We start from the raw sequence: 26,492 nt of genomic DNA, 5'->3' as shown, positions 1-26,492 counted from the left end.
TTTTCTGTGGATACAGAGAGGTAAACAGACTACAGAAATCTGCTGAATGTTGAGTCTCTTAATGATAATTTGCGCATTAACATGAAAGCATTGCTCATAAACTACTGAAAGCAGAAATTTGTTTTCCAAGTCAAGCTATATTGAAATGTATGAAAATGGGCAATTAGTATAATCATAAATAATAAACAGAAGCTTGTGATTTTGAGTGGTTCACATGAGAGAGCAGAAACTTACACTGGAAAGAACATCATCATACCTGGCCAGAAATAGTGTTATTTATGTTATAGGAATAGTTGGACTCGATGATCCAGTGGGTCTTTTCCAACCTAGTGATTTTGTGATTCTGTGATTTTGTACAGCAACAGTTTTTTGTACAGAAATAGTATTATATGGAGAGATGGACTTTTGCCCCTTACCCACAGGGGACATGGATGATGAGATTTTGAGGTAGGTGGAAGGACAGTGTAACCTTTTCTTTTCTTAACTGTGGTTTCTACCCAAGAAAAGTTGGCTTAAGAGGTTGTTCTGGACGATGGATGAATCTGGTCTTTTGTCAAAAGCTGCTATTGATTTCACGCTGTATGTGCTGACCTGGCAAAATGTTCCCCAAGTAAATGCAATCTGAGCTCTTTGACAGAGACTTTGTAGAGAAATCAAATCAAACAAAAATGGGAGCTTGGGCAGTTCATGCATTCCACGGTAATACTTTAGTCTTTGTGATATTTTAATGGATCAGGAGGCAATGCTGAGCTGGACAGTTAAAGACCAACAAAAGCCTTCAGAGCACATCCAGAGGCACAACAAGTACTTAAAGGCTGCTTTCCCACCTTCTCAGTCTCTACTTCTGCAGCCTTGTTTCACCTCCTATGTTTCAATTACTAATATACAGCAGAGGTTGTCTGGATTACTGCTTGTGCTGTGTTCCAGCAGTGTTACCTGCGACATCTTTGAAAGCTACTGAGGTTCCTCCAGCAGCAGGTCTAGCCTGCCTAGCATGTGCCAGAGTTGTTACCATAATCCAGTTTGCCCCTGTTTTTCAGTAACTCTTACAGGTCTCTTTCTCCCTGTGAGATAATGTGACCAGTCTGTGGGTCTTACCTGCTTCTCTTGAGTTGCCCAAGCTCTGCGATCCCTCAGAGGTAGAATGGGATGCCCCTTCCTGAGCATCCCGGGGAAAGGACTCAAGACTGCACAGAGCTGCTTTCTGCAAACCCAGGCAGGACAGCAACGATGACGCTGAATGAAGTGCAGCCTCTGCAGATGACATTCCCTTCACACCTGGTTGCTCACTAAGGGACCTGAAGGCCAGTGTGGTCCTGGAGTGCCTGCACACGCCTGTCGCAAGCAAATGGCTGTGAGGACCATGCTGGGTTGAAAGGCTCTCTTGGGGCATTGGAAATACCTGTCACTCCCTACATAGAATCATAGAATCACCAGGTTGGAAAAGACCCACCGGATCATTGAGTCCAACCATTCCTATCAAACACTAAACCATGTCCCTCAGCACCTCATCCACCCATGCCTTAAACACCTCCAGGGAAGGTGAATCAACCACCTCCCTGGGCAGCCTCTGCCAGTGCCCAATGACCCTTTCTGTGAAAAATTTTTTCTTAGTGTTCAGCCTAAACCTCCCCTGGCGGAGCTTGAGGCCATTCCCTCTTGTCCTGTCCCCTGTTACTTGGGAGAAGAGGCCAGCTCCCTCCTCTCCACAACCTCCTTCCAGGTAGTTGTAGAGAGCAATGAGGTCTCCCCTCAGCCTCCTCTTCTCCAGGCTAAACAACCCCAGTTCCCTCAGCTGCTCCTCATAAGGCCTGTTCTCCAGCCCCCTCACCAGCTTCGTTTCTCTTAAACAGAGGGAGCGAGTAGCTTCAACAAACCTGTTTAGGTCTTTATAGCCCCGTGCAGCGTGAAGCTGGGGTTGGGACCTTGCCAAAGACAAGGAGTCTACTGTGCTGGAGAATGAAGATAACAGTCCCTGCCCCACAGCTCAGATGGCTATTGCTGCTTTTTGTGGCCTTGATATAGGATAGAGGGGACTGTAACAAAACCAAATTGCAGAAAGAACTCTCTGTTAACAAAGACATAGCACTGTTAACTTTATACTGATATTTTATTTAATTTGTACCCTTGGTTTAGCTCTCAGGCTGCACTGTTCTTGCCAGTGGGACTTGGGGATTGGCATCCAGCCTTTGGGACAGGGCTCCAGCCTTTGGGATAGAACTCAAAAGCTCTTCAAGGCTCCAGGACCAATATTGTTCTACCCGAGAGTTTGTTATAATCTCCTCCCTTTCAGAGCTAATCCCTCCCAACCACATCTGTTCCAACACTAATGAGTACTTTTGAGAGCTCAGCTTTTCTGCTAAATGATAAGTTTCCCTCTTTTATTAGTCCATTAGGAAAGATACTACGGCTCAAGTGCTCTGTCCTATTTGGATAAAAACTTCTTAGATAAATAGCAATGAATTCCTTGTCCTCAAATAATGGTCTTTCTGGGTGGTGGTATGTGACATACCCTGGTGTGACCCATCTGCTGAACGAAGGGTGGGACGATTAGGAGAACATATTCCAAGGGCACTACTGGGTAGTGTTGTGAGGGCATCTAGGGCAAACATCTAAGACTTGTAGAGAGGTGAAAGAAGCAACTGAAAACCTCAGAGGGGACGAGGACAAGACCTAGAGAAGAGATGAAAATGCAGGCAAGCCTGCAATATGGTCAGTTCAAGGGGGCTTTTTTTTTAACCTGTGTTCTAGAAGAGAAAGTCCTGGGTGACAAGGAGAAGTGGAGTCCAGTAAGTGCAACATTTACTTCACAGTAGCCTTAAAAAACTTTGTATTGGTTTAGAAAACAATTAACCTTCCTCCAGTAATGTGCACCTGAACAGGCGTGATGTGTGCGTCTGCTCCATCGTATTTCCTCTCGTTCCCTCTTAGGAACTGGGGTTCACCTCCTCCCCAGCAGTGTGGAGTTGCACCTTTGCTAAGTGGGAAACGTGTGGTCACTGCACTGATGAGTAATTCTTGGTATCCCCCAACATTAGCTGCCATGTCTATTGTTGTGGCTCCAGAAGAGCTATTTTGTATTTCAAGGATATCAGTGTGGGTGGTATGGCCACATCCTCTTTTGAGTCACACGGGAAAGCAGCAAATATATAGGTTTTAATCCACAGTGTGGCAAAGCTTTATGCAAACAGGATTTTGCTAGTGTCACACCCAGGCTCTAGCCTGATCCTGAAATATCCTTCCTTCCTGCTATTCAGTGATGCTAATTTGTGCCCTTTTGGTCCCCAGCACAACCTTTTGCCCTGAGCTGTGCCAAGTGGAGGCACAAGAGCTGTGCTGGAAGATGCAGGATGTGCAGCCGGTGTGCCTTAACTCCCCTGGAGAAGGAGGCTTTGCTGTCCCTGCTCATAGCAGGACTGCCTTTCCTTTAGGATGCTCCACACATTGCCAGGCTTCATGGTCTCTTGCCACTGGGCTGTGTTTTCCAGGTTTTCTCCTATGAAAATTCATATCAGCAAAATTAAGGACAAGATTTGCAAATGGGGGTCAGCCAATTGCTGCCATATTATTTGTGAATATGTAATTGCATGTACTCCTTGTGCACGAAATGAAAATGAAACTATTTATATGTCATAATCAGGATGGGTAGGAGAAAATGATTTTCATACAGGTTTCATAAGCCATATGGAACTGCATCGTGCAGTTCTTTTCATCGTGCTATGTCGACTAGCAGGTGAGGAGCTGTGTCCCCCGTGTATGTCACTGTGCATGTGAATGAAGCCAGGACTGCCCACCTGGAGATGTGAGCTGAATTTGGAAAGGCACAGTTACCAAAGCACTTTGGTCTAGTGGGGCCTCTCTTAAAATCAGCACATCAATAAATCCTATGGCCTTTCATCTTAGAGTATCCTCAGGAGAACATCCAGCCTCAAAGGGGAGGCATTTCAGGCATTCTGGTGTGTTAACACTTGATTTCCAGGTCTAGAGACCCCAGTTTCTTAGCAGGCTCTAACAGAAGATTTCTGGTGGGTTTTTTTTCACCATGCTCCTGGGAGGAGTCCAGGAGCTCTCTGGCTGGTTTTGGCCTCCCCTGCAGCAAAGACAGAGGTTCTTCTGGTGTCACTGGGGACTTGGTGTGCAGAAGGTAGCTCCTGCAGGAACAGAGGAAGAAAGAAATGCCCTGATCCCCCCTTCGGTATTCTGTGCTTTGTGTCCCTCTGTCTTTTGCACTATAATTAACCACTCTAATGGCAAATGATGGAAGAGCCTGCTGGGATGGATGGGTAGGGAGCAAGGAGTGTGCGTGTGTGTGTGTGTGTGCACGCGTGTATGAGCTCAGCCTGTGTCCAAAGCGATGTCTGGTGCAGGCTGATGGCCTGGTGGCACCGATGACAACCAGCTTGGTCATCTGGCAATGCTCCAGCAACTGTGCCCAGAAAGCAGCTTTCTTAACTGTTTTATGATTTGTTTTTTTCCTTTCTTTTCCTCCTCATATTTGCTATCTGCTCTGCCTCCAAGGAGAGGAAGACATCAACATTAGCAGAGGTTGCATGAAAAAAAATCCTGCCTCATTAACCTCAGAAAATTTTATTTAGTTAATTTATAGTTTATCAGAATTAATCTAACCCTGTTATCAGAAGACATTTGTGCAACCTCCTGGAAGTACCCAACTATGTGTAATATGCCATTGTGAATGTTGAGTCATACAGGAAGATAAATAAAGATGTTTCCTGAGCTCATTAGAGCTGAAAGCTGGAGTTTTATAGCAGGATGAAAAGAACTGCACAATGCAGTTCCATATGGCTTATGAAACGTGTATGAAAACCATTTTCTCCTACCCATCCTGATTATGACATATAAATAGTTCCATCTTACATACTTAGTAGGAAACATTTTTTTTTAAAAGACCAGTGAAATCACTTGTATGATGCATATCTGTAGGCCCTTAACAGGTCTCTAAATCAAAGTGTAATTATTTATAGCAATAACATGGCCTTTCACTAACCGGGAAAGAAAATGTTGCACAATAGGTGACAGCTGTCATGAGTCCCCAGCACCGTCAGAAGTCATATCTGCATTTGCCTTTAAATTGCAGCTGGGATGAGTGTTTAAATAATTAGTGTAGTAAAATTACATGTATATACGAAGTTCTGTGAGACTGTGAATGTGCTTATGGAAGAAGGAGGTTTGCCGTACCCATGGCCAGGCAGCAGACTAAAGCCGAAGCATTTTTTTCCACCCAATGTACAATTTTGTCACATAACCTGTTGGCAGAGGATGACTCCTGCATCCGTCTCACCACGGACACAGCAAACCCACAGGTTTAATAGCAGCTCTTAGGAGCGTAAAAGGGGGCTGGCAGAGCCAGCTGGGGCCAAATTCTGGTGGGTGCATCTGCTGAAGACTAGTATGAACAGGAGAAGTCAACAGAGACGGAGGAAGGGGATGTCAAAGCACTAAGATCAAATGTGTGTTAAATATATATCTTTTTATTATTCAACATTGAGACTGTGGAAGTGCTTAGAGGCCAATGTTTTGGACCTTGTTATAAGATACCATAAACACGGTGGACATGAGAGTCCTTGACAGGAAAGTCATATGCATACACAACACAAACAGAGGATGCCTCTGCTTTTCCAGCTTGTCTGTTGTCCAGAAAGACCCTCTCTACCTGAAACCAATGGGTGACATTCACTGAAAGAGGCTGAGAGGAGTGGAAGGACTGGCACTTTCTGAAAGGGTACACAGGACTACACGTGGCAATGCAGTAAAAACCAGCCAGAGACAGAATAAATGAGTCACTTTTCTAGCATATTTGAATACTGTTTAAGTATAAACATTGCAAATTAATATCTCTAACTGAGAAAAAATAAAACTGGATGCAAAAATATACCAGTGGTATACTGCGTATTTATATAAATACATTACATGCTTTGCACAGTCATTATGTGTCTTCCTTCCGTACTGACTTTCCTCAGCCTGATATAGAAGTTGCAACAGAGAAAAACAGAAGGGAAAGGTGTTCAACTAAACTTGTTGTTTTGGCAAGTAATTCACTTCCCAAAAAAACTGGGCTGTAAAACCAAAACAGTTTCATAACAGACCCATTCGTGTTTTCACATCTTATCTATCACACAACAAGAGTGGAAAGAGCAAGCGGTGAAATGGTGATACATACAGGATGCTCAATACAGTGTAATGGCATTTGAGACTAGTGGCACCACCACCCACTCAAAGCTTATGATGTTAGGAGGGTCTGGAAAAGTCACCTCCATGATAAGGAAGGCTTAAGCAATATCCAAAGTGCTTTACTAGATGCTAGGGCTTAGCCCACATCATCCATTGCAACAGGCAGTTTCCTCCTAATCCTCTGTTAGTGGGGTGTCACTCCAGTGCTGATGCCCTGGACAGGGTCACCATAGATGGGCTGGTGACTCCTGAGGGCACTGGGTGCTCCCATCTCACCGAGGTGAAGGAAGCATAGGCTGCCCTGGCTGGCCAGCCAGGGCTCTCCAGGGCTGGTTTGGAAACCACAATGACTGTGGACAGCACTGCTGCATGGGGCAGAGCACGCAGCCAGAGCCACTCCAAGCCCCACATATCGGGGTGCCGCAGCACAGTGGGACTGCAGGAATCCTGGCACGGCTGAGTAGCAGCTCCTCCTGATCTGAAACCTGGTTCCTCTCCCGTCAGCCTAACACAGCCACCCCTGCCCAGCTCAAAGGAAAGCAGATGGGGTGCAAGCATGCTCACATGGGACTTCTTGAGCATTTCTAAATTTTGGCTTCATTTTTTCCCTCTGTTTCCTTGGAAGACACAAAGCTACACAGGAGGTGTCTGCTCAGTCTGGGCTAGCTGGGAATCAGCAACATGTCCTTCACGGCAACCTGTGAGGTAGATGGAGATCAGAACACCAGGACAACATCCAGATGGAGAATGGGGTGGCACCAAGGAGACCTTGGAGGGCATCTGTGACTGCTGCAGGGAGCAGCCCCAGTCCTTATAAGGACTGATCCTCCCACTGATGCCCTGTTTTCCTGGCTGTGCATGGAGGACCGTGATTCCCATAGAGATACTGAGCACCGTATTAGGACTAAGTACTTCCCGTAGGAAAAGGCGGCAGTGTACACTGTGCATCACTCCACGGAACCGTCTCCACCCCTGGCTTAGCCTATAGTCCAGCACAAGGAGGGTGCGCAGGAGTGTCTTGGCCTATGACACGGTTATGTTGGAGAAGAGCGGGACCTCGGGCAGTGTGGATGCTGTGCTGTCCGCCAAGTAGCCCAGGATGCTTTTGAGTTCACCACGTGACAAGTTGGCTTTGATGTACAGGAATGCTTCCAGGTGTCTTTTGCTGTGGAAGAGAAAGAGGCAGGTGTTATCTCCTCCCACAGATCTCTGCACACTGGGTCCCTCACACCAGGATGCATCCCCCACACTGCAGCAATGCTGAGGTCCCCAGCGGATGTCCTATGTGGGACCCAGCACTGCCCCAGGAGGTTTAGGGCAGAGCAGGGAATCTCCAAGGCAAAGGAGAAAATCAGACCAGAATTTGGAACACATAAATAGGCCTTTCTTATTGGTTTATTTTGTTGTCCAAGGGCACTGGGATTGCCTAGCAGGCAGTCCCCAACCTGTTATTATAGACTCACGCTATATGAACCTCATTCATAAACATATTTGACTGTTTCCTCACTCAAGTAAAATTCCACACAAGTACCTGCAAACCAGTTTTCAGCATGTCTTACCGGATATCTGGGTATTTTTTGGCGAGTGTTGCAACTTCAATTTTAATAGCACCTAAATCCTGAAGTCGGATTATTTCAGCCAGTTTGGGGAGAGCCGAATTCAGCCACGTGGCTTGAGACCCCTGTTAGAAAAGAAGGTGGTCAGTAGGGTATTGTGGAAGTGGAAACCTCTGCCCAGCCCAAGAGCTGTGTTTCACCAGGGGTGTCACCGAGCCAGTTCCTGAGGATGTTTCTTAGTGAAAGGTTTAAGTACATGGCAGTGATTTTAGTTGTCTCACTGTTTTTAGTGATGTTTATAGCCCAGACTTTGCCTGGGCCAGTCTTGGAGAAATTGAATTATCACAGAATCATAGAATCACCAGGTTGGAAAAGACCACGCGGATCATTGAGTCCAACCATTCCTATCAATCACTAAACCATGTCCCTCAGCACCTCATCCACCTGTCCCTCAAACACCTCCAGGGAAGGTGACTCAACCACCTCCCTGGGCAGCCTGTTCCAGCGCCCAATGACCCTTTCCATGACAAATTTTTTCCTAATGTTCAGCCTAAACCTCCCCTGGCAGAGCTTGAGGCCATTCCCTCTCATCCTGTCCCCTGTCACTTGGGAGAAGAGCCCAGCTCCCTCCTCTCCACAACTTCCTTTTAGGTAGTTGTAGAGAGCAATAAGGAATTAGTTCTGGTTTTGTTGTAAATCCTTTTGCACAAGTTGTATAGGGTTCCCACATCCACCTCAACAGACTCTCTCTGCTCTCCCATCTCATGATATTTTCCTGTCCTTGTGTTTCTGTGCTGCCCGGTGTGTTTATGATCTCTGATGGGCCAGTTAACGCACCACCATGTGCTGCTTTCTCCCAGCTCTGCACATAACCCTGCCTTCACTATCACCAGGCATTGCTAAAATCCATTCTCCACCCACTGAGGTAAAAGACCTGACTGGACCTGCTTTTTGTCCATGGGACATCCCAAGGTGCCAGCTACTTCGTTTCCTGCCCACGCCGAGTGATGCTTAGGCTTCTTCCTTCTGCAGTCAAACGTGCATGAGGTGGCAACAGACAGCGTTTGGCTTAGCTTTTAACTTACTAAAATTTAGAGGCAAGGAAGGTGGGAGGTGATCTCAGAGGACAGAGAGAGGTGTTTCAGCCAAACCTCTCATAGAATAAACCGTCAAGTACCAGAGACCTTGCATTGCCCATTCCAGCCTCTGCCTGACCTAAAAGCAGCAAAGTGAGGGAAATAAAAGGTGAGAGGGAAGAGTCAAAACTCAGACTCCATGCAAGTTGTACTGAAGCTGGAGATGATTAGCTAAATTGATCCTATTAATATAAACCTTCAAAAGGAAACCCCTTCCTACAGGACAAAGGCGGGTGAAATCACTGTTCTATGTCCAGTCTAAGGCCGACTGGTGGCAGGGAGCCATCCTGCCCACAGGCACTTGGAAATCTCTTTCTGCCTAGTGTTCTGCCTTTCAGGAAATTAAACTGAGTTGGGAAGGTTAATGAGAGGTCCCAGAAAATTTATTTTCTGTTTTTCTGTGAGCCCATGCCCTGTGCTGTTGCAGATGCAGCAAGCACTCACGTACATTGCTAGTGCAGAAGGCTTCCAGGTCAGCAGCATTTTTGGAGATGTTTTGGGCCAGGTTTTGTTGTTGTGCAGGAGTTTTCAGGCTGACTTTCCTCTTCAGCAGCCTCACGATGTAGTCTTTAACCAAACGGGCATGGATTTTCTCAACAATATCCTGTTGGAAAGGAGACAGAAGATCATCCATCTCTATTTTTGCTTGGGGACAAAAATATCTTGGGAGCTGTAAGACATATCCCATCCCATGCCTGCTGCTGATTGCATGTGAGGAATGATGCTGGCTGTCAACCTCCCCGTGATTGGTTATACGACATCCTAGATGCCAAGAGTTTCTTTTTGCTCAAACAAATGAGGTGTGGGAATTTCCAAATGTTGTTTCCTTCTGGGAAGAGTTGAAGAAAAGATGTAAGGTGTTAGAGGAGAAGCAGCAGTACTTCACAGAAACAGGAATTCATGCTGCCCCTCCTGTTCCTCTCTCTAATACACAAAACATCATATTTTTCTTTCAGCTACTAAAAAGACAAAGGCAGGAAATCAAAGAATTTTTATATGGTGATGTTTCATGTATACAGCAGCACCACTGAAAACATGGTTGTGGCTCAGTTGTCTGGGATTTGTCCCAGTTGCATCCATTTCCTCATTCTTAGGATAACCAAAGGAGCCGGGAGACAGAGCTGTGCGATTGCATCCATGTTTCAAGGTTGCTAAACCAAACCCACACCCAAATAAAGACTTATTTTGGGTGATCCTTAAGGTACTTTCTCTACAGTAAGGGTGGTTTTCTCTGCAAACATTGCAGCAGAGCTACAGGAGTCTGCTTCTCTGAAGAGGAGTAAGATTGATATGGCTAATCTGGGTAAACTGCATGCTGAAGGAAATATTGCCTGAGAGGGCTCTCTGATGCCAGGTCAGCTCATCAGCTTAATGTGGCCATGACAAGTCTCAGTTGCAGAGGACCAGAGCTGGAAATGCAGCCAGAATCCCTACGATATTTATCTTTGACTTACGTGGTAGAAAGGGTCCTTTAGGGTCTGGAAGTCAGAAATATGTTTGCTGGTTGTTTTAATGATCTCGTTCATAATTTCATTGCTGGAGTCCCACTTATTTTCTGTAAACTTCTTAAAGATTGGCTGAAAAAAGGAAAATCTGTTTTAATTCCCTCAAAACAAATACCATGCACATGCATATTTAGTACTTTTATATGTACAGTATCCTACATAGTGAGAGCGCAGCATGCAGTCCTGTGCAGGGATGTAAGATGAGGACATACAGGGAAGGGGAATTGAGGGATTGTACTTTGTTTGTGACCTCTTCTTGGTTCCTCATAATGAAGAAGACTGAGGGCTTTAAAGGCTCATGTGGGAGATGATTTTTTTATTTCCAAATTTTTAATGCTTTGTCCATCCCACCTTGTCCAATTAGGGAATCATGGAACCATATGGGAAAAAAAAGAATCACTATAAGATGTTTTCAATCACAATTTTTCTTGGCCACAGTAAATAAACATGACAATGAAAAAAAGCACCCTTGCACTGTCAGAGGCCTTCCAAAAGGCCCTACAGAGAAAGCAGGAGAGGCTGTGGCTGAACATATATATATATATATAGAAAGCCGGGGAAAAACCAAAGAAACCAGAAGTGCCTTCCAGGTCACCTTTAAGATGAAGCAAAAAGCTGTGTAATTGCAGTTCATGTAATCTGTGATTGCTTTCTACAGTTTGGAGTGTAAACTCTTGCAGGTTGAGGCTCCTGCGGCAGTTATCTCAGATACGATCAGCACACTTCATGTCCATCTGCACAGGCATGCCTAGGTAGCTGTGCCAATTTTCCCTGTAGGCTTGAGGACAAGTTCAAGGAGAGGTGATTCGGAGTTTTCTGACTGATGCTGAGAGGTGACGGGCCTCACAGCCCTTCTGAACTTGGCTGCATTTGAAGCAGAGGTTTGAGCAAGCGATAGCACAGCAGGAGAACATGCCAGGCACTGGCACAGGGTGAGCCATAGGGCTGGAGGGAACTGGGTGTGGATACAGTACCTTCAGCTGTGCAAACAGTGGTTGAAGCAGCACATCAAAACCACTGTTTTCAACACTGCTAAGAGTGCTGAGGATACTGGCTTTATTCTCATCCTTCTCTGTCATATTCTTCTCTGTGTAGTCTCTGCAAGGAAATATCAGCAAGGTGAGAATAATCTGTTCTCAAAAGAGATATATAGAAATTCAGAGGTGTCCAAACATTCCTCTGCAGGCAGACAGGCCTTCATCTGCCCACCTTGAAGTACCTCTCTCCATTGTACTATTGTCCATTGCCTGTGGAGGAAAGAGCAAAGCCTTTTCTTTTGGACTCTTACCTAAAATTCCAGCAGTTGTTAATATTTGCAATAAGTATAGGCTTATAGTATCTGTGCTTCCTGCCTTTCTCCTTAAAGTCTTCGAAAGCATCCTTGTAGCTGGAGGGGAGATGGAAAGAAGAGAGGTAGATGAGTACATGCCCTGGACAGTGCTGCCAGCCCTGCTGCCCGATGCTGCCTCAGCGCACCTTTTCAGGAAGGCAAGCAGCTCATTTGACAGGCGATGCGACAGCTCCTCACCCACCGCCGCGCTGATGTCCTTGGCTCGCTTCTGCCCACTGTAGATACTCTTAATAAACAAACAAAAAACCAAGATCAATTTAAAATACTATCTGCCCCAATGAGGCCAGGTTTGCTGGTTAAAATGCTACAGATCCTTCACTGCAGTAACTGCGCCCAGGTGTCCTGCACCCTTCCCTGTGACTGAGCCAGGGACCGTGCAGAACAGCTATACTTATTAGGTGGGTCCAAGCCAATTTTGAACGCCATTTTCAAACACGGATAGAGGTGAAAAAGAATGAAGCATTCAAGAAAGTCTACAAAACAGCTGAGAAAGTGGGAAAGTGATGTTGAGTTTTTGCTTTTTTGGCCAAAAGTCATATGATTGCATTAAAAAAATAAATTAAGCACAACCACCTCAATATATGAAAGGTTTATTTATTTTTTTTTTAAATAAACTCTGCTAATCATCTGTAGCCAGAAGAGGGAGAGAACTGAGTGTGGGGAAAGGGCGTGAGCACTCGGAGCAGCTCTGCCCATGACATCCTCCCTGGGAGCAAGCAGGGCCACAGCAAAGGGCTGCTTCCTCACCCAGCTAAACCTGTTTCCTGTCTCTCCACTGTTAGATTATCCAATGTTTAATGGCTTGGCTTTGGCTGGGGGTGCAGAAGAGACTGAACAGGAGAAACAAAGGCAGCTTTCCTGCTAATTTTGCTTAAAGGAGTTTGTAGCCAGTAAATGTCAGACCAGGACCATGCCAGACCAAGGGCTCGGCCTCCCTTGTGCCATCCACCTCTGCTACCACCCTACACAGGCGACCTGGCATTTTGCCCTCCTACACTGACCATTGCTAGTCTCAAATCCCAAACATGTGCAGGGTGTAATTTTTTATTTTTCATTTATATCTGTATTACCTGGATAACAAATATTCCTAGTAGTTCACTCTGAAAATGTCCATTTAGTTTCTCTGGTTCTTTGTCTTCTTTCCATCTTTGAATTTCTTTATCTAAACATTTGTTCAGTGAATTTTTGATAGTAGCCTTTAGGGAAGGAAGAAAAACAGCATTTACCACCAAGTAGATGTAGCAGCTCCTCCTTTACCCAAGTTTTATTTGCCCACCCACTATTTGTCTGGCCAGGCAAACTTTTTCCTCAGCCTTGGCTGGGAAATACAGGCTCTTTGTTATAAGATGCCTTATGCACAGTTTCACAGCAACAAGGACAATCCCCTCACAAGATCCAATACAATAGCGAGTCAAATATTTCAGGGTAGAAATCAAGATCAAGATCTACACCCTTTCCCACTATATCACTGGTAGGGGAGGGGAGTGGTGGGTAGGAAGGTTGCAGGGAGCTGCGTGTGCCAGAGTCCAAATTCCCCCAGCCACACATAGTCTCTGTGTCACGGTCAGTGATACCCTCTGGGCCTGGTTTTGCAATCCTTTTCATAACCATTTCTGACGTCTTACAAGCATTAGAGAGTGAAACAAAATGTTCTCCATTTTTCTCCCCTCTTGCGTGCACACTATGCAGAAAGGCTTTGGAAATGGTCTGTACAGTGGCTGGCAACTACCTTTGATGACCAAGTGAATCGTTCATGTGCTTTGCAGCCCTCACATCCACCCCTTCCATGTGCAAATCATCAAAAGCTACAGCTAAATCTGGAACTTGTCTTCCCATTTTCCAGGAATTCCAGACCAAATTGCCAAAAGCACTAAGCTATGGGAGTACTGTAGAAGTTGCTTCTTGTTTCTGTTAAGGCAAGAGTGATCCAAAAACCAGACCAACTGTTATTTTCTGTGGAGCAGGTGACTGTCCATCAAAGAACAGACCTTCATGCCTTGCACTCACCTACGGTTTGGTATTGCTGCAGAGGCTAGAAGTAATTCTGAGTCCAACATCTGCCAGAGGGAGAATAAATCCCTCTGGGAATTTAACAGACAGCTGGAAAATGACTCATAAAGAATTTTCCCCATCTTCCTACCATGAGGTTTGCAGCAACAAAGCAATTCTCTGATGGCTCCCAGGGCTAACCAGAAGTTTTCTATGCAAGCCTCATCTAGCAGAAAGCTGACTTGTCCCCAGAAGAAAAAAAAAAAAGCATTCTTGTTTTTGCTTCTCTCTGAAGTGTATGTGACTCATAGTTGATAAGTGTGCACGCAGAACAAGTCAGAGCTCCTCCAAGAAGTCATAGAGGAGCAGTAACGGGAAGAAAGGGGACTGAACAGATTCTCACCTCTTCACTGTCAAGGTATTTCTTTTCAAGCTTTTTGATGAGATCTAATGGCAAAAGGCTTCCAAGCTTAACTTTTTCCAACTCCTCTGCTAAAGCATGATCTTTTCTCATATCTCTGGAATGAAAAAGCCAAACAATCACATTCTCCATGGGCAGTGTAATTCATGACAGCTGTTGATGCAAATCACTAAAACTCTGTTGAGGATATCAGTGAAAAAAACAGATGGAACTGTACATTGTCCTTAGTCCAGGCAGGACTTTGAGGAGCTGAATATGTTGAGACCAGTGAGGGTGGGACCCTGAGCAACCCCAGGGAATTGAGTCATGTTCTGACAACCTTCCTCGCAGTGGCTACTGTGTTGGGTACGGATGACCCAGAGCAGCAGGAGGGACCAGTCCCAGGGCACAGTCCCTCTCCATCAATATAGAGAGATGATCAGATGAGAAGCTGGCATTTTTGTGGCTAGCTGGGAATTGGAGCCGGCAGTTTCATTCCTGGTTGTCATGTCCCCACCGCATGCTGGCCAAGACTGGAGCTCCTGAGCAGCTTGGAGGGAAAGGACCTGACCAGCTGTGGCGGCTTGGGCCAGAAGTTGAGTGGGGGTGAGGATGATTTGGAAACAGCCTCTCCCTCTGGGCCTGCAGAGAATCACCCTGAGCATCATCCAACCCCTGCGTTTGCACATCACCCAGCTCCATGGGGGTCCACTGCTGTGCTTCCCACACATGAACTGTTTCTGATATGATGCTGGAAGCTAGAGCCAGGCTGTTGTGCAAATCTCCTGCTCCTCCTCGCTGCTCCCATCACTGCTGTCCATGAAGAGAGGTGCTTCCTCAGCAGACCCCTAGACATGGCTCCTGGGAACACCCTGCAAAGCAGCTGCTGCCCTAGCCAACACGGTCCTCAACTCTGGCTGAGCCCTGCTCCTTGCAGCTACTGATTTCCAAGCACATGCTAGTTCAGGCCTGAATATCCTGATCGAGAGCACAACACTAGCCCTGGAAAACTTCCAGGATCAACACTGACTCATTATACTCTGTCAGTGAAACAAGAGAAGGAAAAAGTGGAAGTGAAGGTTGAATGACTTTTTAGCAGTGGAAGAAACACTGCTGGTGTATTTACTGGTTTTCACCTAAGAATTGAGAGCCCTCTATTATCCATCCAGTACTGTAAGCCACAGCAAAGAATATTTTGTGTTCTACAACATACAGGGCTTGTGATAATGAAGGGCAACCTTTGGTTGATGATGTCCTCTCACAGGAACCCACCCTTTGGTCTCCTAACACTGAGGAGAACACAGACTGTGGGCAATGCCTAAGCAATATCCTCCATGCCCAGGATAAATGCACCACAGATTTTTTCTATTTATTGTCTGCCCTCTGGTCCAGAGGGCTGAAATTTCCAAATTTTCCAAGAATGAGTTCAGATCTGCAACTGGAGTAGAGACTAGGGCAATCACCCACCCAATTTACCCCATAAGTGAAGCCATAAACATCTGTGTGTCTATCTGTTGCCCTAAATGGTGGGGTCAGACCTTCTCTTATAGAGTAGCCACCTTGAAAGTGTCTCTTCTCAACTCTCCTGGCCATCTGCACGACACCAGTGACACCAAAACCTAGCTACAGATTAGACTGCATTGCAGCGATATTGATTCATACACCATGCAAATGTCTGGTTTTGCAGCAAATGAACCTATGTTGATCACCAGGGATAAAGATGTGCAAAAGCCTCACTTACTTTGGATAGATGTTGTGTACCCAGGAGAGGAGAAGGTAAATATCCTTGTCTTCCAGATGAGACTCAGCATTTTTCTTTGCCTGGGAGGCAAAATAATTGTGGTAGAGTTCTGCATATGTGCTGAACACACTAAACTCAGGGGGATAAAGCTGTTTAATGTACTTTACAACTACTGTCAAGTCCTCTTTCATTGTCTTCCCCATGTGCAGGAGGTTCTGGCCAACTGTAGAGAGGTTCTCTGTTATAGGAGTACGACTTGTGTCTTTCATTTGAGCCTCCACTGACTCCTTTACTGTATCCATCCAAAGCTCTTTCCATTTTCTAGGTCTAAATTGCTTGTTTTGGTCAGGTGGATTCTCTGACACACAGTTCTGATCTTCTTTCTCCTGCTCTTTCAGTGCCTCTACTGCCTGCTGCAGCAGTTCTAGGTTTGTTCTTGCGAGAAGGATAGAGTCTTTCAAGATGCTGAAGACTTTGTGCTTCAGAACTTCGTAGATAGACTCAATGTCTTGCTGGCTGGCATTCAGTCCCATCTCACTTCTGCTAGACAGGCTCTTCTCCAGGACAATCAGATGCTGAGCAGCATCACAAAGCTTTTGCTCTTCAAGGAGATCCATGATTTGTTTGACTGGTGAAAAAACAAAAGCCTTTCTTTACCCAATAGTGAATATTTAAATTTTTATATTATAAAAAATCATGGCTCTGGAATACTATTAAAAAATGTTTGTCTTTCTATAATGTTTGATTTTAGGCTTCTTTAGCATATAGAAAATCTTTCATTTTATTTAAAGATCAGATTACTTCTAGCCAGCCTCTAACTGGGAAAATGGAAATTTGAATACCCAATACCAGTGTGTTTCATATGGACAAATATTCATAAGCTACTCAATTTTAAAAAATTTAGATTTGGGTTTTTTTATTTATTATTTATTCGCTATTTATTTATTTACTTATTATCCCCCTTCCTCAAGTAAGAAGCATGTAGAATTAATGTAGACAGAAATATGCCGCTATATATGATGTGCTAGAAGAAATATCACATGGATTTTCTAGAAACAGGTTAGCACAATCTGACCTGTGAAATTTTTTTGGAGGATATATTTAGCGGTCAAGATAAATACAATTGAATTATCCTATCTGAACTATAGCCAGTTACCCGATACTGTGCAATCTAGAAAATTATTAAACTGGTGAAGTAATACTCCCAAATTAGGGTTTTTTTGGGTGTGTACGGGTTGTATGGAAAACCTTGGGTGGAGAAAGTTTACATTATTCATGAAACTCATCTTACTTCATATTCTCCTTGGAGACTGTGGCACAAAAGATGGGAGTGCCCTATCGGCATCTGCTGATTACACAAAGTTCAGAGACGTTATCGAAACTGAGGGCTTGGTGTATTATACAGGAACAATGGGATAACTTAAATGGTAGATGGGCTGAAATTTAATATCACAAAGTATAAGATACAAATTCAATAGAACAAAAGTTACTTAGCAACAAATAGGATTTTCTGCTGCAAGCTGGATGTGAATCAGCTTGAGATGGAGGAGAAAGGCAGATGCCTGGAGAATTAGCAAATCATTATTGTGAGATGATGGCAAAAAAGTCAGATATGACCCCAGGATGTATCCAGTGAGGAATGTTCAACTGAGATCAGAAAATGGCAGCATATTGTACCAGACATTGGTGGTCTCTCATTTCTGCAATCATGATTGCTTTATTTCAAAAAAAGACATTTGGAATGGGGCAATGCAGCAGTAAGAACAAAGACATGAACAATCTGCTTTCAGTAGACTCGAATCATTTAGCTGAGCAAATTCAAGGATGAGAAGGAAAACCACCACTTAGGGAAAATATTTGACAAATAAAGGATTGCCTGGAAATGAGATAATTCGTACAAAAATCAATAAGACTATGGGAAAGCCCCCCAGTAAAGGAGGTAAGACTGAAACATGAGCTTATTTTAAAGTAGAGCTTGCTAAGTTTATGAATCAGGTAATGAGATACATCACCTGAGGTGGCAGGTGAACCTTGGGAGTACCAAGGGGTATTCTCCTTTCCAGTTCGGGGTTTCTCTGAGCAGGTATTTTTCTGCCTCTTTAAGCACCCTGCAGGGATGGTCCCTGCAACTGGAGGATCTGTTTGTTCAGACATCAGCCCCTGGGAAAGACCTACACATGGTGCTCACTGCTGTCCCTGGTGGAAGAGGAGATTTCATAGGGTGGTGGTTTCATGGAGGAACAGAGCACAGAGGTATGCCTTGGTTTCTTGCCCACCCACAGATCTCTGTGCCACCATTAGAGGCATAAATAAATTTTGTTTTGGTTAGAAAACCTGCAAACTGGTGGTTCCTCAAAGAGTGTGATGTTACCAAAGGACTAGGACTTGAGGTCATGCCCCCCTCAGCCCACGTTTCCTCAGACTCCTTGGGTAAGTCCCTTAAATCTGTCAATGCCCTTGTTTCCCAAGAGGACAGTTCTTCACCTCATGCAGCCCCTCTAGAGGTAACTATGGCCTATGAGGTGGGGCAAAGAGGAGCACTTACCACTGGGTGGCTTGGATTTTTTCTTCTTCTTAAATGCACTCGTAAGGATTTCCTTTATTCCTTTCTTCACCTTCTCTGGGCTGTCCCCAGCAGAGGTGTAGCTCTCATTGCTCGCGATGGAAGATGCACGTGAGGGTCTGCAGGCTGTCTCTGGCATTTCACTCATCTTCTCCTGGTCTCTGGACCAGAACTTGTCTCCAGAAGGTTCAGCACAGGCAGGGACTTGCTCAGCTACTGATGTCAAAGGGTTTGCAAGCCTTCTGTTTACATCAATGCAACCCTCTGATCCATTGCGTATTCCAGTAGGACCACTTTGGAAAAAAGGTAACATTTTCATCATTTCCTTCTAGCCTGTAAATTTCAGAAAGAACTGGTCAGATTACAACAGTTTGCATAAAAACTACTATGGCACAATGTGGCAAGGTGTTTTCCCATTAAAAAGAAGATATCTCTAATGACTTGTACCTGTGTGGGTGGTGTAGGGAGTGCTACACATTTCTGGTATGAGCACAGCTCTGCAGGAGAGCTCCTGAGCAATGTCACCTCAGGCATCTGACAGACAGAAGATGCTCTCTGGTAAAAAAATAACTTGTTGAAAATCAATGAGTGATTCTAAGAGTGATTCAGGTGGCCTGGTTTGAGATCTTGATCCTGTCTGGATAGAGGAGAGCAGGGCTCCTCCATGGGATGCTGCACACAAAAACTGTGGGTAGGTGGGAGAAGTGTCCTGTGCCTATTGAAAGCAGCCACAAAACTCTTGTACTCTTATATGGCACTGGGATTAATTATAATCTTCCTCAGGACCTGTTTCTGCTGATCTCTGCTCATCTGGCTGCAGATCCGCTTGTGGAAGTAGCCATGTAGCTCCTTGCATGCTAAGTTTGCAAGCACAGCATGAAAATAAGATGAGCCTACCAAGCCAGGTATGTGGCTACCTTTACTGAGGAATTAGTCCAACTGAGCAAAAGTTGTGCTGGTTTAGCTGTGTCTTCATTGAACTCAGTAAAAAAACTCTTATCTTTACTGTGAAGAGGTCCCTGACAAGGTGGCTGAGAGTTCAGAAACATCAGAAATGTGAAAAACATGTTTGAAAGGATGGGAGTGTGGGAAGCACAGCAGTATCTCCTGATATGAGCATCACTAGACTTATCACTTTAAGCCCCAAAATCCTAGTCAAAAGCACAACTTCAACACTCTACATGCCGCCTGCCTCCTTACAGTGGCAGGCACAAGCTCAGGGATGCATTCAGACCCTTCAAACACACTCACAGTCTACATAACCTCATTTTCAAAACAGTCCCAGGGTGACTACAGCATCCCTACACAACAAAACTTCAGCACAGTTTGCTGCAGCTTCACTGTAACTTGTAGGATGTTTTCCAGTGCCTGGTTGCAATTATTGACCCATCTGTTTATGCTGAAATGTGGGACTGTAGGGCAGGATGTGGCTTATGCAGAATGAAATGCTAATCAAATGGGGTGGTAGAGGGGGGGGGAAGGTTCTGACAGGAGGGATTAACCAGATAACTTATCCTAAAGGTGCTAAATGAAATCAGTGACCAGGGCTGCTGCCATGAGAGCAGTTCTCACTTGGCTGAAATAAAAGCAAGGCAAGAGGATAAGGGTGGTTTAGCCTTATTTAAGCATACATTATCCTGCCACAGTCCTGCTCCACCACCAAGACTCCTGCTCACCCCGTGATAGAAATTTTTTGAACTAATGATAGAAATTTGTTATTGTAACAACATAATTGTAAAATTTGTATTCAGATTTTTTACATGTATCATTTAATATATTGCTATGGATTTATTTGCGTAATTACATTCATATCTATAATGACTGTAATTACATAACTATTATAAATAAAGAAAGTGACTCATAGCTTCCAGTCCTTGTTCTAACAATGTGGTTTTTAAATGGCTTTCTGGGAGACCAGTGAACTTCTTCATGAAGACCTGTGAGGGAAGTTCTGGCTTACTTGTACTGCATAAGGGGAGAGGAATTAGGCTGTTAAGTAAAGGAAGAATTTGGACTTCAGCTATAAGGCCACAATGGGGTGATCTTCAAATACTCTAGTTAAGTTTATGCTGTTGAGATGTATCATGCTGATACAAACCATGATACTAATTTCTGGACAAACTGGTTGGGATACTGTGGCTTTTCATTTTAATTGTGATTCCTCCTGCTGGCCCCTGGCACCTTGGAAAGCTTCAAAAAATCAAGTTAGGGTTAGCAGCCAGGTGGTATAGAGAGTGCTTAGAGGCTGGCATCGCTGAAAAGCTTTCCTTCTCTGTGCTGTGGCTGCCAGGTCACGTTCAGGATTAGTAATGCTATCGCTTTTAAGACACAATGAAGATGAAAACTTCTTTAGGAAGGAGAGAAAGGGGTGTGGGTGTGCATGATCTGGCTGGCCCTCAGCTAAACTGGTGCTCTGTGACCCAGGACAAAGTGCAAAGCTAAACCTAAGGTGCTGCTACAGCTGAGTGGGACTGTGGTGGCTGCCAAGAGGCATCGGGTCGCTGTACAGCAGAGCCCTCGTGCCCCAGGGCTGTGGGGCCATTTGTGTGGGCAAGCAAAGGGGGCCCGACTGGCAGAGCTGCCCAGCAGCGGTGAGTTTGTGATGAAGCTACACACCTACTTCTTCCCCTAGCACACTGCCTGGGAAGGGAGGAAAATCCCTTGCAGTTCACTCTGGCTACTCTAGTCAGGATGCCCCACTAGAATCCTGAAAACAGTGGAAAAGAGCTCCTTTTTGATACATTTGCACTACAAAAAATTATCATGGCAACAGGGGTTCTCTGTAAGTGCTCGGGACTTCCCGATTTTTCTGTAGGGCTGTTTTCCTAGCTTGCATTGCCCAGTATGATGATGCTATGTTTAGAATAATTCTGCCAAATCTCTTCCTTCCTTCTCAAACACAGACTCAGCTGACTCCTTTCTCCGTCTCCTTTTATTCCAAACAGAGCACTTATTGGTTTTTTTTTTTGTTTCTAAACAGAGAAAGCAACTTTTCCTTTCCTATAGACAAAGATGACTTTCGGAGTCTTTTATTTTGATGAATAACTACCAGCAAGGCGGATTTCAAAAAAGTTTTGCTGCTTCTTCAACTCTAAGATAAATGTCATGTATCTTTGAAAACCATTTAAATGATACTACACATAAAGCAGTCCATAAAGGAACAATTAAGCTGGTTAAAAGCTTAGTTTTTAAAGGCTGGTAGAACTTTGCCCTGGTAATGCTCTGAAAGGGTGGGGGTTGGGGTCTGGTGATGCCTGGGAGGGATGTAGGTGGCTGAGTGCATGCTGATGGGAGCTGAAACCTCAGTGAGACCTTGTGGTCCCACTGTGGAGCGCAGGGAGCCACCAGCAGCAGCCTGCCCCTATGCCCTGACTGGCCTAAAAATATCCCACAGCCAAATTAGAAGAAAGATAAAATCCACTCCAGTATTTCTGCTCAGGGCTGCAAATCAGCAGCATGAGAACTGCTGGCAATATTGGCATGTCAGGGTGAGCTTTTTCATCTCGAACTAATGAGCACCAAGGAGTTAAGCATCTGAGAGAGGCTGCCAGTGCAAATAGCTGCCAAGCTCACTCACATTCGGCCAGCTTGAATGCTCACCCAGCATTTATCAGTTTGCCGCTGTTGAATACGACTGTCCCTGCAGCAGGGAACACCAGTAAACCCCAACTCCCAGTTCTGCCTTGAAACGCAGCCTAGGCTGCTTATGACAAGCAGTACCATCTCTTCTCTTTATCACTAGATGGCCAAACACTTCCTGTAAGAAATGCCTATAAGAAATTTCCTTATAGATAATCCCCCACTTTATATAAAAAACACTGAGCTAAAAGGAGGTGGCACTGGTTACGGCTGGAGGCCATGGGCAGGAGATGCCCACGCTGGCGCTGCTCCTTTCCCCCTGCCCCAGCACCTGCTCCTGCCCACTACGGCAAACAGGACATGCCAGGAGCTCTCAAATCAAAACTTGTAAAAACTGCAGCAGGCTCCTAATTATTTTAGCAGTTAACACTTTGGGAAACGCTTAATCAATCCCCAGGTATACAGCTTGAATTAAAATCTTGGCAAATTTTACGATTTAAGGTCAAGACTTGGCATAGATCCCAACTCATTATTATTACTAATTTACTGTTACCATCATCATGGTCATCATTCTCATTATGCAGCACTGTAGTTTGTGGTGCGGGATTCTTTAGTTCCAATTATTTCTGACACAGTATATTGCGTTCTGGTTTCCTTTGCTGCCCTGTACAGAGGCTCTGTGCCATGAGGACAGCATGTTGTTGACTGTTGGCACAGCTGGAGAGGGACTCAGCAAGCTTTCCACATGGCGCTGATCACAGTGCACACCCATGATGGGCAGAAAGGGCAAGGGAGACAGCTGGAGCAGAGCCATGACACAGAAGGATGCAATCCAGACTCTGGGCATGGTGGCTTCCCACTTTCATATTTTCCTCCTTGAAGCAAACATCCCCCATGCTGCATTCTTCGAAATGACCTTATTCATAAAGGGTCATCCGTGCTGTGCCAGAGAGTACTCAGGGGAAGAGATTAATTTCCCCTACTCTGAAATTTTTGCTGATCCATTTGTTTGGATTTTTAGCTCTCTCCAGCTTGCTGATATCCTAGGTCACAACGTTTTAAGCCTCAGTTTAGTGGAAATAGCCCACTCTCCCACAGCCTCTCAGAAATCCAGAGATATTTTCCAAAGTTTGTTCTCTGCATTTGCACCAGCTTTTTCTTCCCCCTCCTTATTCCCCATGGCAGCGGGGTCACTCCTACCCACGTGAGAAAAACCACACTGGATCAAACCATTTTTTGAAGCAGTACAGTGGCACAGCCAGTCTTAAGTTTAGTGTACCTCAGGCTACGTGGTAACACCTAAATAAGCTGCTAATAAATCAAAGCAAAGAGTCTGCTAATAAATCAAAGCAAAGAGTCTACAGAGATGTAGCTCCAATATTTGCAAGTTGGGAAGCCCTCCTAGGGAGAAGGTTTTTCCTAGCAGTTTTTGTTAGCAAGGTACTGAACGGAAACACCATGATGCCGGGAGTTCCCTGGGGTCTACCCGGGAAATCAGAGTTCATAGAACTGGGCCACCAACACTCCTACCTTCTAATTTTACCATGCTGCTCAAATCCATGCTCTCGCCTGTGGACACCTATGGGACATCAACCACCCCATGAAGTCCAGCACCATCCTGCTAGTGGACAAGCTCTGGTCCTAATGGTGTCAAAACTGAGGGGAAACAAAACCTATGTCTCCAGTAAAGAAGTCAAGCAGGAGCAGAGCCTCCCCAGTGGACCCAATTCATGTTCCTTAGCAGTGCTGGGCATCTCCACAGGGCTGGGGGTGATATGGGATTCAATGGACCCAGGAGAATAGCAGTGGCAGACCAGGCATAAGATCCCAAGGCACCTCACCTAGTATGGGATACTTTAAATGAGCACTAAAACATGTTGTAACTGGACTTAGAACAGCATAGATATTGCTACACAGTGCCTCCGTCATTTTTAAATGAGAACTTGTTTCCCTAAATTACCGAGGCACAACTGAAAATGGTTCTGTAAACCAGCTTCTCCTGTTGTTAGTGAGAATTTTTCAAACAGCAAAATAGAAGAGTAAATTACATATAAATATTGTTATTGGGAAAAAGCAGAGAAAGTGCAGCGTAATATTCTCCTTTTTCTTCTCCCTTCAAAGCTGGGTAGTATCATTTTAAACTGCTGCTGCTGAAAGAGAAAACAGATGCTGCTGTCTAGGATTTTGTTTTCCTATTACTACCCCTAAAGTGACATTCTGCATTCATGCCTGGAGTTTCCAAAATTCACTGCTAGAGCTAACAGCGACCAAGACGACACACAAATTCCCTGGGAGCCAGGCCTAGAGCTCTTGGAACACACATGTCCGCTGGCACTTTCAGACTATTTGGCTTCCCAGTCCTCTTTTTACAGAGTGAGTGACTGAAGCGAATCCAAACTGGAGTTTTCCAAAGCTCTCTGCTTCTGTTTGATCGGCTCTATTGGAACTGGGAAAGCTCAAAGTCCCTTGGTGGGGGCAGGTGGCTAAAGGCTTTGGAAAATGACTCTGTCTTCAGGTTTTCTACTCCGAACTTGGGTATGATGACAAGTGACCATGGCTTCTAGATAAGCCATATGCTCCACTCACGAAAAGTTTCCTTACTTTGCATCAGCCTCAAGAAGAAGTCCTACATTAAACACACTGAGGATCTTAACTGACAATTGGTACCTGAGGAGCTGACAGAGTGGATATGGGGATGCTACCCAAGGATAAGAGAATTTCAACAGGCTCTTCTATACTTTGGGAAAAGGCAGGTCCCTAGAGGCAGTGGGACTTCCATGACTGGAGGGAAAAATAGTCACAAACTATGACCACGGTGATGCAGAAGTGCACCAGCTTGGCCCAGTGACCCTGGCAGCAAGCAGGATACAGAAGCTGCCTGATACCATCCAGGATCCAAGCACCAAAATGATATTTTTCCAGCACAGTACAGCTGAATGAGTCATAATCCAATTATTTCCCTGTGATTTGGGAGAAAATCACTTCATTCTGAACAAAGAGGAGCGTGTGGAAAGCGTCACACTGAGTCTGGATCCTGGTGCCTGATCTGGGTTTAGGATGCTTTGGTGCCCAACATCTATGAACAGAGTTTGGAGAAGGGGTTGGGGAGGAATCACTGCTCACAGCCTATGTTCATGCCCTGACATTTGAGGGATGAGCAGCAGAAACCGGATCCAGCTGTCAAAATGCAATTGCTGAGGGGAGACCTCATTGCTCTCTATAACTACCTGAAAGGAGGTTGTGGAGAGGAGGGTGCTGGCCTCTTCTCCCAAGTGATGGGGGACAGGACAAGAGGGAATGGCCTCAAGCTCCGCCAGGGGAGGTTCAGGCTGAACATTAGGAAAAAATTCTTCACAGAAAGGGTCTTGGGCACTGGAACAGGCTGCCCAGGGAGGTGGTTGATTCACCTTCCCTGGAGGGGTTTACGGCACGGGTGGACGAGGTGCTGAGGGACATGGTTTAGTGTTTGATAGGAATGGTTGGACTCAATGATCCGGTGGGTGTCTTCCAACCTGGTGATTCTATGATTCTATGAATCATAGGAAAAGGTTGGAAAAGACCCATTGGATCATAGAGTCCAACCATTCCTATCAAATACTAAACCGTGCCCCTCAGCACCTCGTCCACCCGTCTTTTAAACATCTCCAGGGATGGTGACTCCACCACCTCCCTGGGCAGCCTCTGTCACTGCCCAAAGACCCTTTCCATAAATTTTTTTTTTCCTGATGTCCCCTGGTGGAGCTTGAGGCCATTCCCTCTTGTCCTGTCCCCTGTCACTTGGGAGAAGAGCCCAGCTCCCTCCTCTCCACAACCTCCTTTCAGGTAGTTGTAGAGAGCAATGAGGTCACCCCTCAGCCTCCTCTCCTCCAGGCTAAACACCCCCAGCTCTCTCAGCCACTCCTCGCACGCCTTCTTCTCCAGCCCTTGCGGTCCCCAGCCCTGCGATGTGTCTGGAACAGCAGTTCGGTTTATTCTCTATTCTGGTAATTACAAGGTGGGGCTGAAATCAGCCGCTTCGTCCAGGAATCCGTCCTTTCACACCTTCCACTCATTTCCCCTCACTCCTCTCTCGGACACAACAGGCGCTCGCTGAGTGAGGAGGGAGGGAGGCAGAAGCTCGGGGAAAGCGAGAAAGACAGACAGACAGCCAGTCAGCCAGCAGCCCCAGGGGGAAGAGGAGAGCGGGGAGCCGGCAGGCACGAAGGACTCACCGTGCGGCGGATCGGGCGGCGAGCGGCCGGTCCCGGGGCAGCGGCGCTATAAGGGGAGGGCGCGGGGGAGGAGCCCGGGGGGGCCCGCGGCCGGGCAGCGCCCGCCTCCCCGCGGGGAACCGGGAGAAATCCCCCTCCCGGCCCGGGGAGAAGGCCCTGCGGAGGGCAGGGGGTCGGGGGGGGCACGTCGGGGGGATCGTGCCCGGGTCTGGACGCCTCAACGTGAGGATATGGAGCTGTGGGAGCGGGGCCAGGGGAGGCTACAAGGGTGC

General features: G+C 45.7%; 1 protein-coding gene across 2 annotated transcripts; it reads right to left on the bottom strand.

Annotated features, from left to right (window-relative positions):
• Nucleotides 1-4,891: 4,891 nt before the first annotated feature.
• TNFAIP2 (TNF alpha induced protein 2) lies at nucleotides 4,892-26,245 on the bottom strand. 2 transcript variants are annotated; one of them, XM_069858873.1, is made up of 12 exons: nucleotides 26,221-26,245; nucleotides 18,413-18,763; nucleotides 15,868-16,495; nucleotides 14,130-14,244; nucleotides 12,808-12,933; nucleotides 11,863-11,963; nucleotides 11,675-11,773; nucleotides 11,361-11,484; nucleotides 10,336-10,458; nucleotides 9,330-9,485; nucleotides 7,749-7,870; nucleotides 4,892-7,354 (listed from the first exon to the last, which is right to left on the bottom strand). In XM_069858873.1, exons 2-12 carry the CDS (start codon nucleotides 18,750-18,752, stop codon nucleotides 7,213-7,215), a joined length of 2,076 nt encoding a protein of 691 aa, XP_069714974.1. In that variant the 5' UTR covers nucleotides 18,753-18,763; nucleotides 26,221-26,245; the 3' UTR covers nucleotides 4,892-7,212. The 2 variants fall into 2 exon arrangements, with proteins under 2 accessions (XP_069714974.1, XP_069714975.1); XM_069858874.1 differs by lacking the exon at nucleotides 26,221-26,245 and adding an exon at nucleotides 20,003-20,078.
• Between the last annotated feature and the right edge of the window lie 247 nt (nucleotides 26,246-26,492).

The sequence above is a fragment of the Phaenicophaeus curvirostris genome, chromosome 5, assembly GCF_032191515.1.
Source record: "Phaenicophaeus curvirostris isolate KB17595 chromosome 5, BPBGC_Pcur_1.0, whole genome shotgun sequence".
Classification (NCBI taxonomy): Eukaryota; Metazoa; Chordata; class Aves; order Cuculiformes; family Cuculidae; genus Phaenicophaeus; species Phaenicophaeus curvirostris.
Note: the sequence above shows the minus strand (reverse complement) of the source record. Positions and strands in the feature narration are given on the sequence as shown.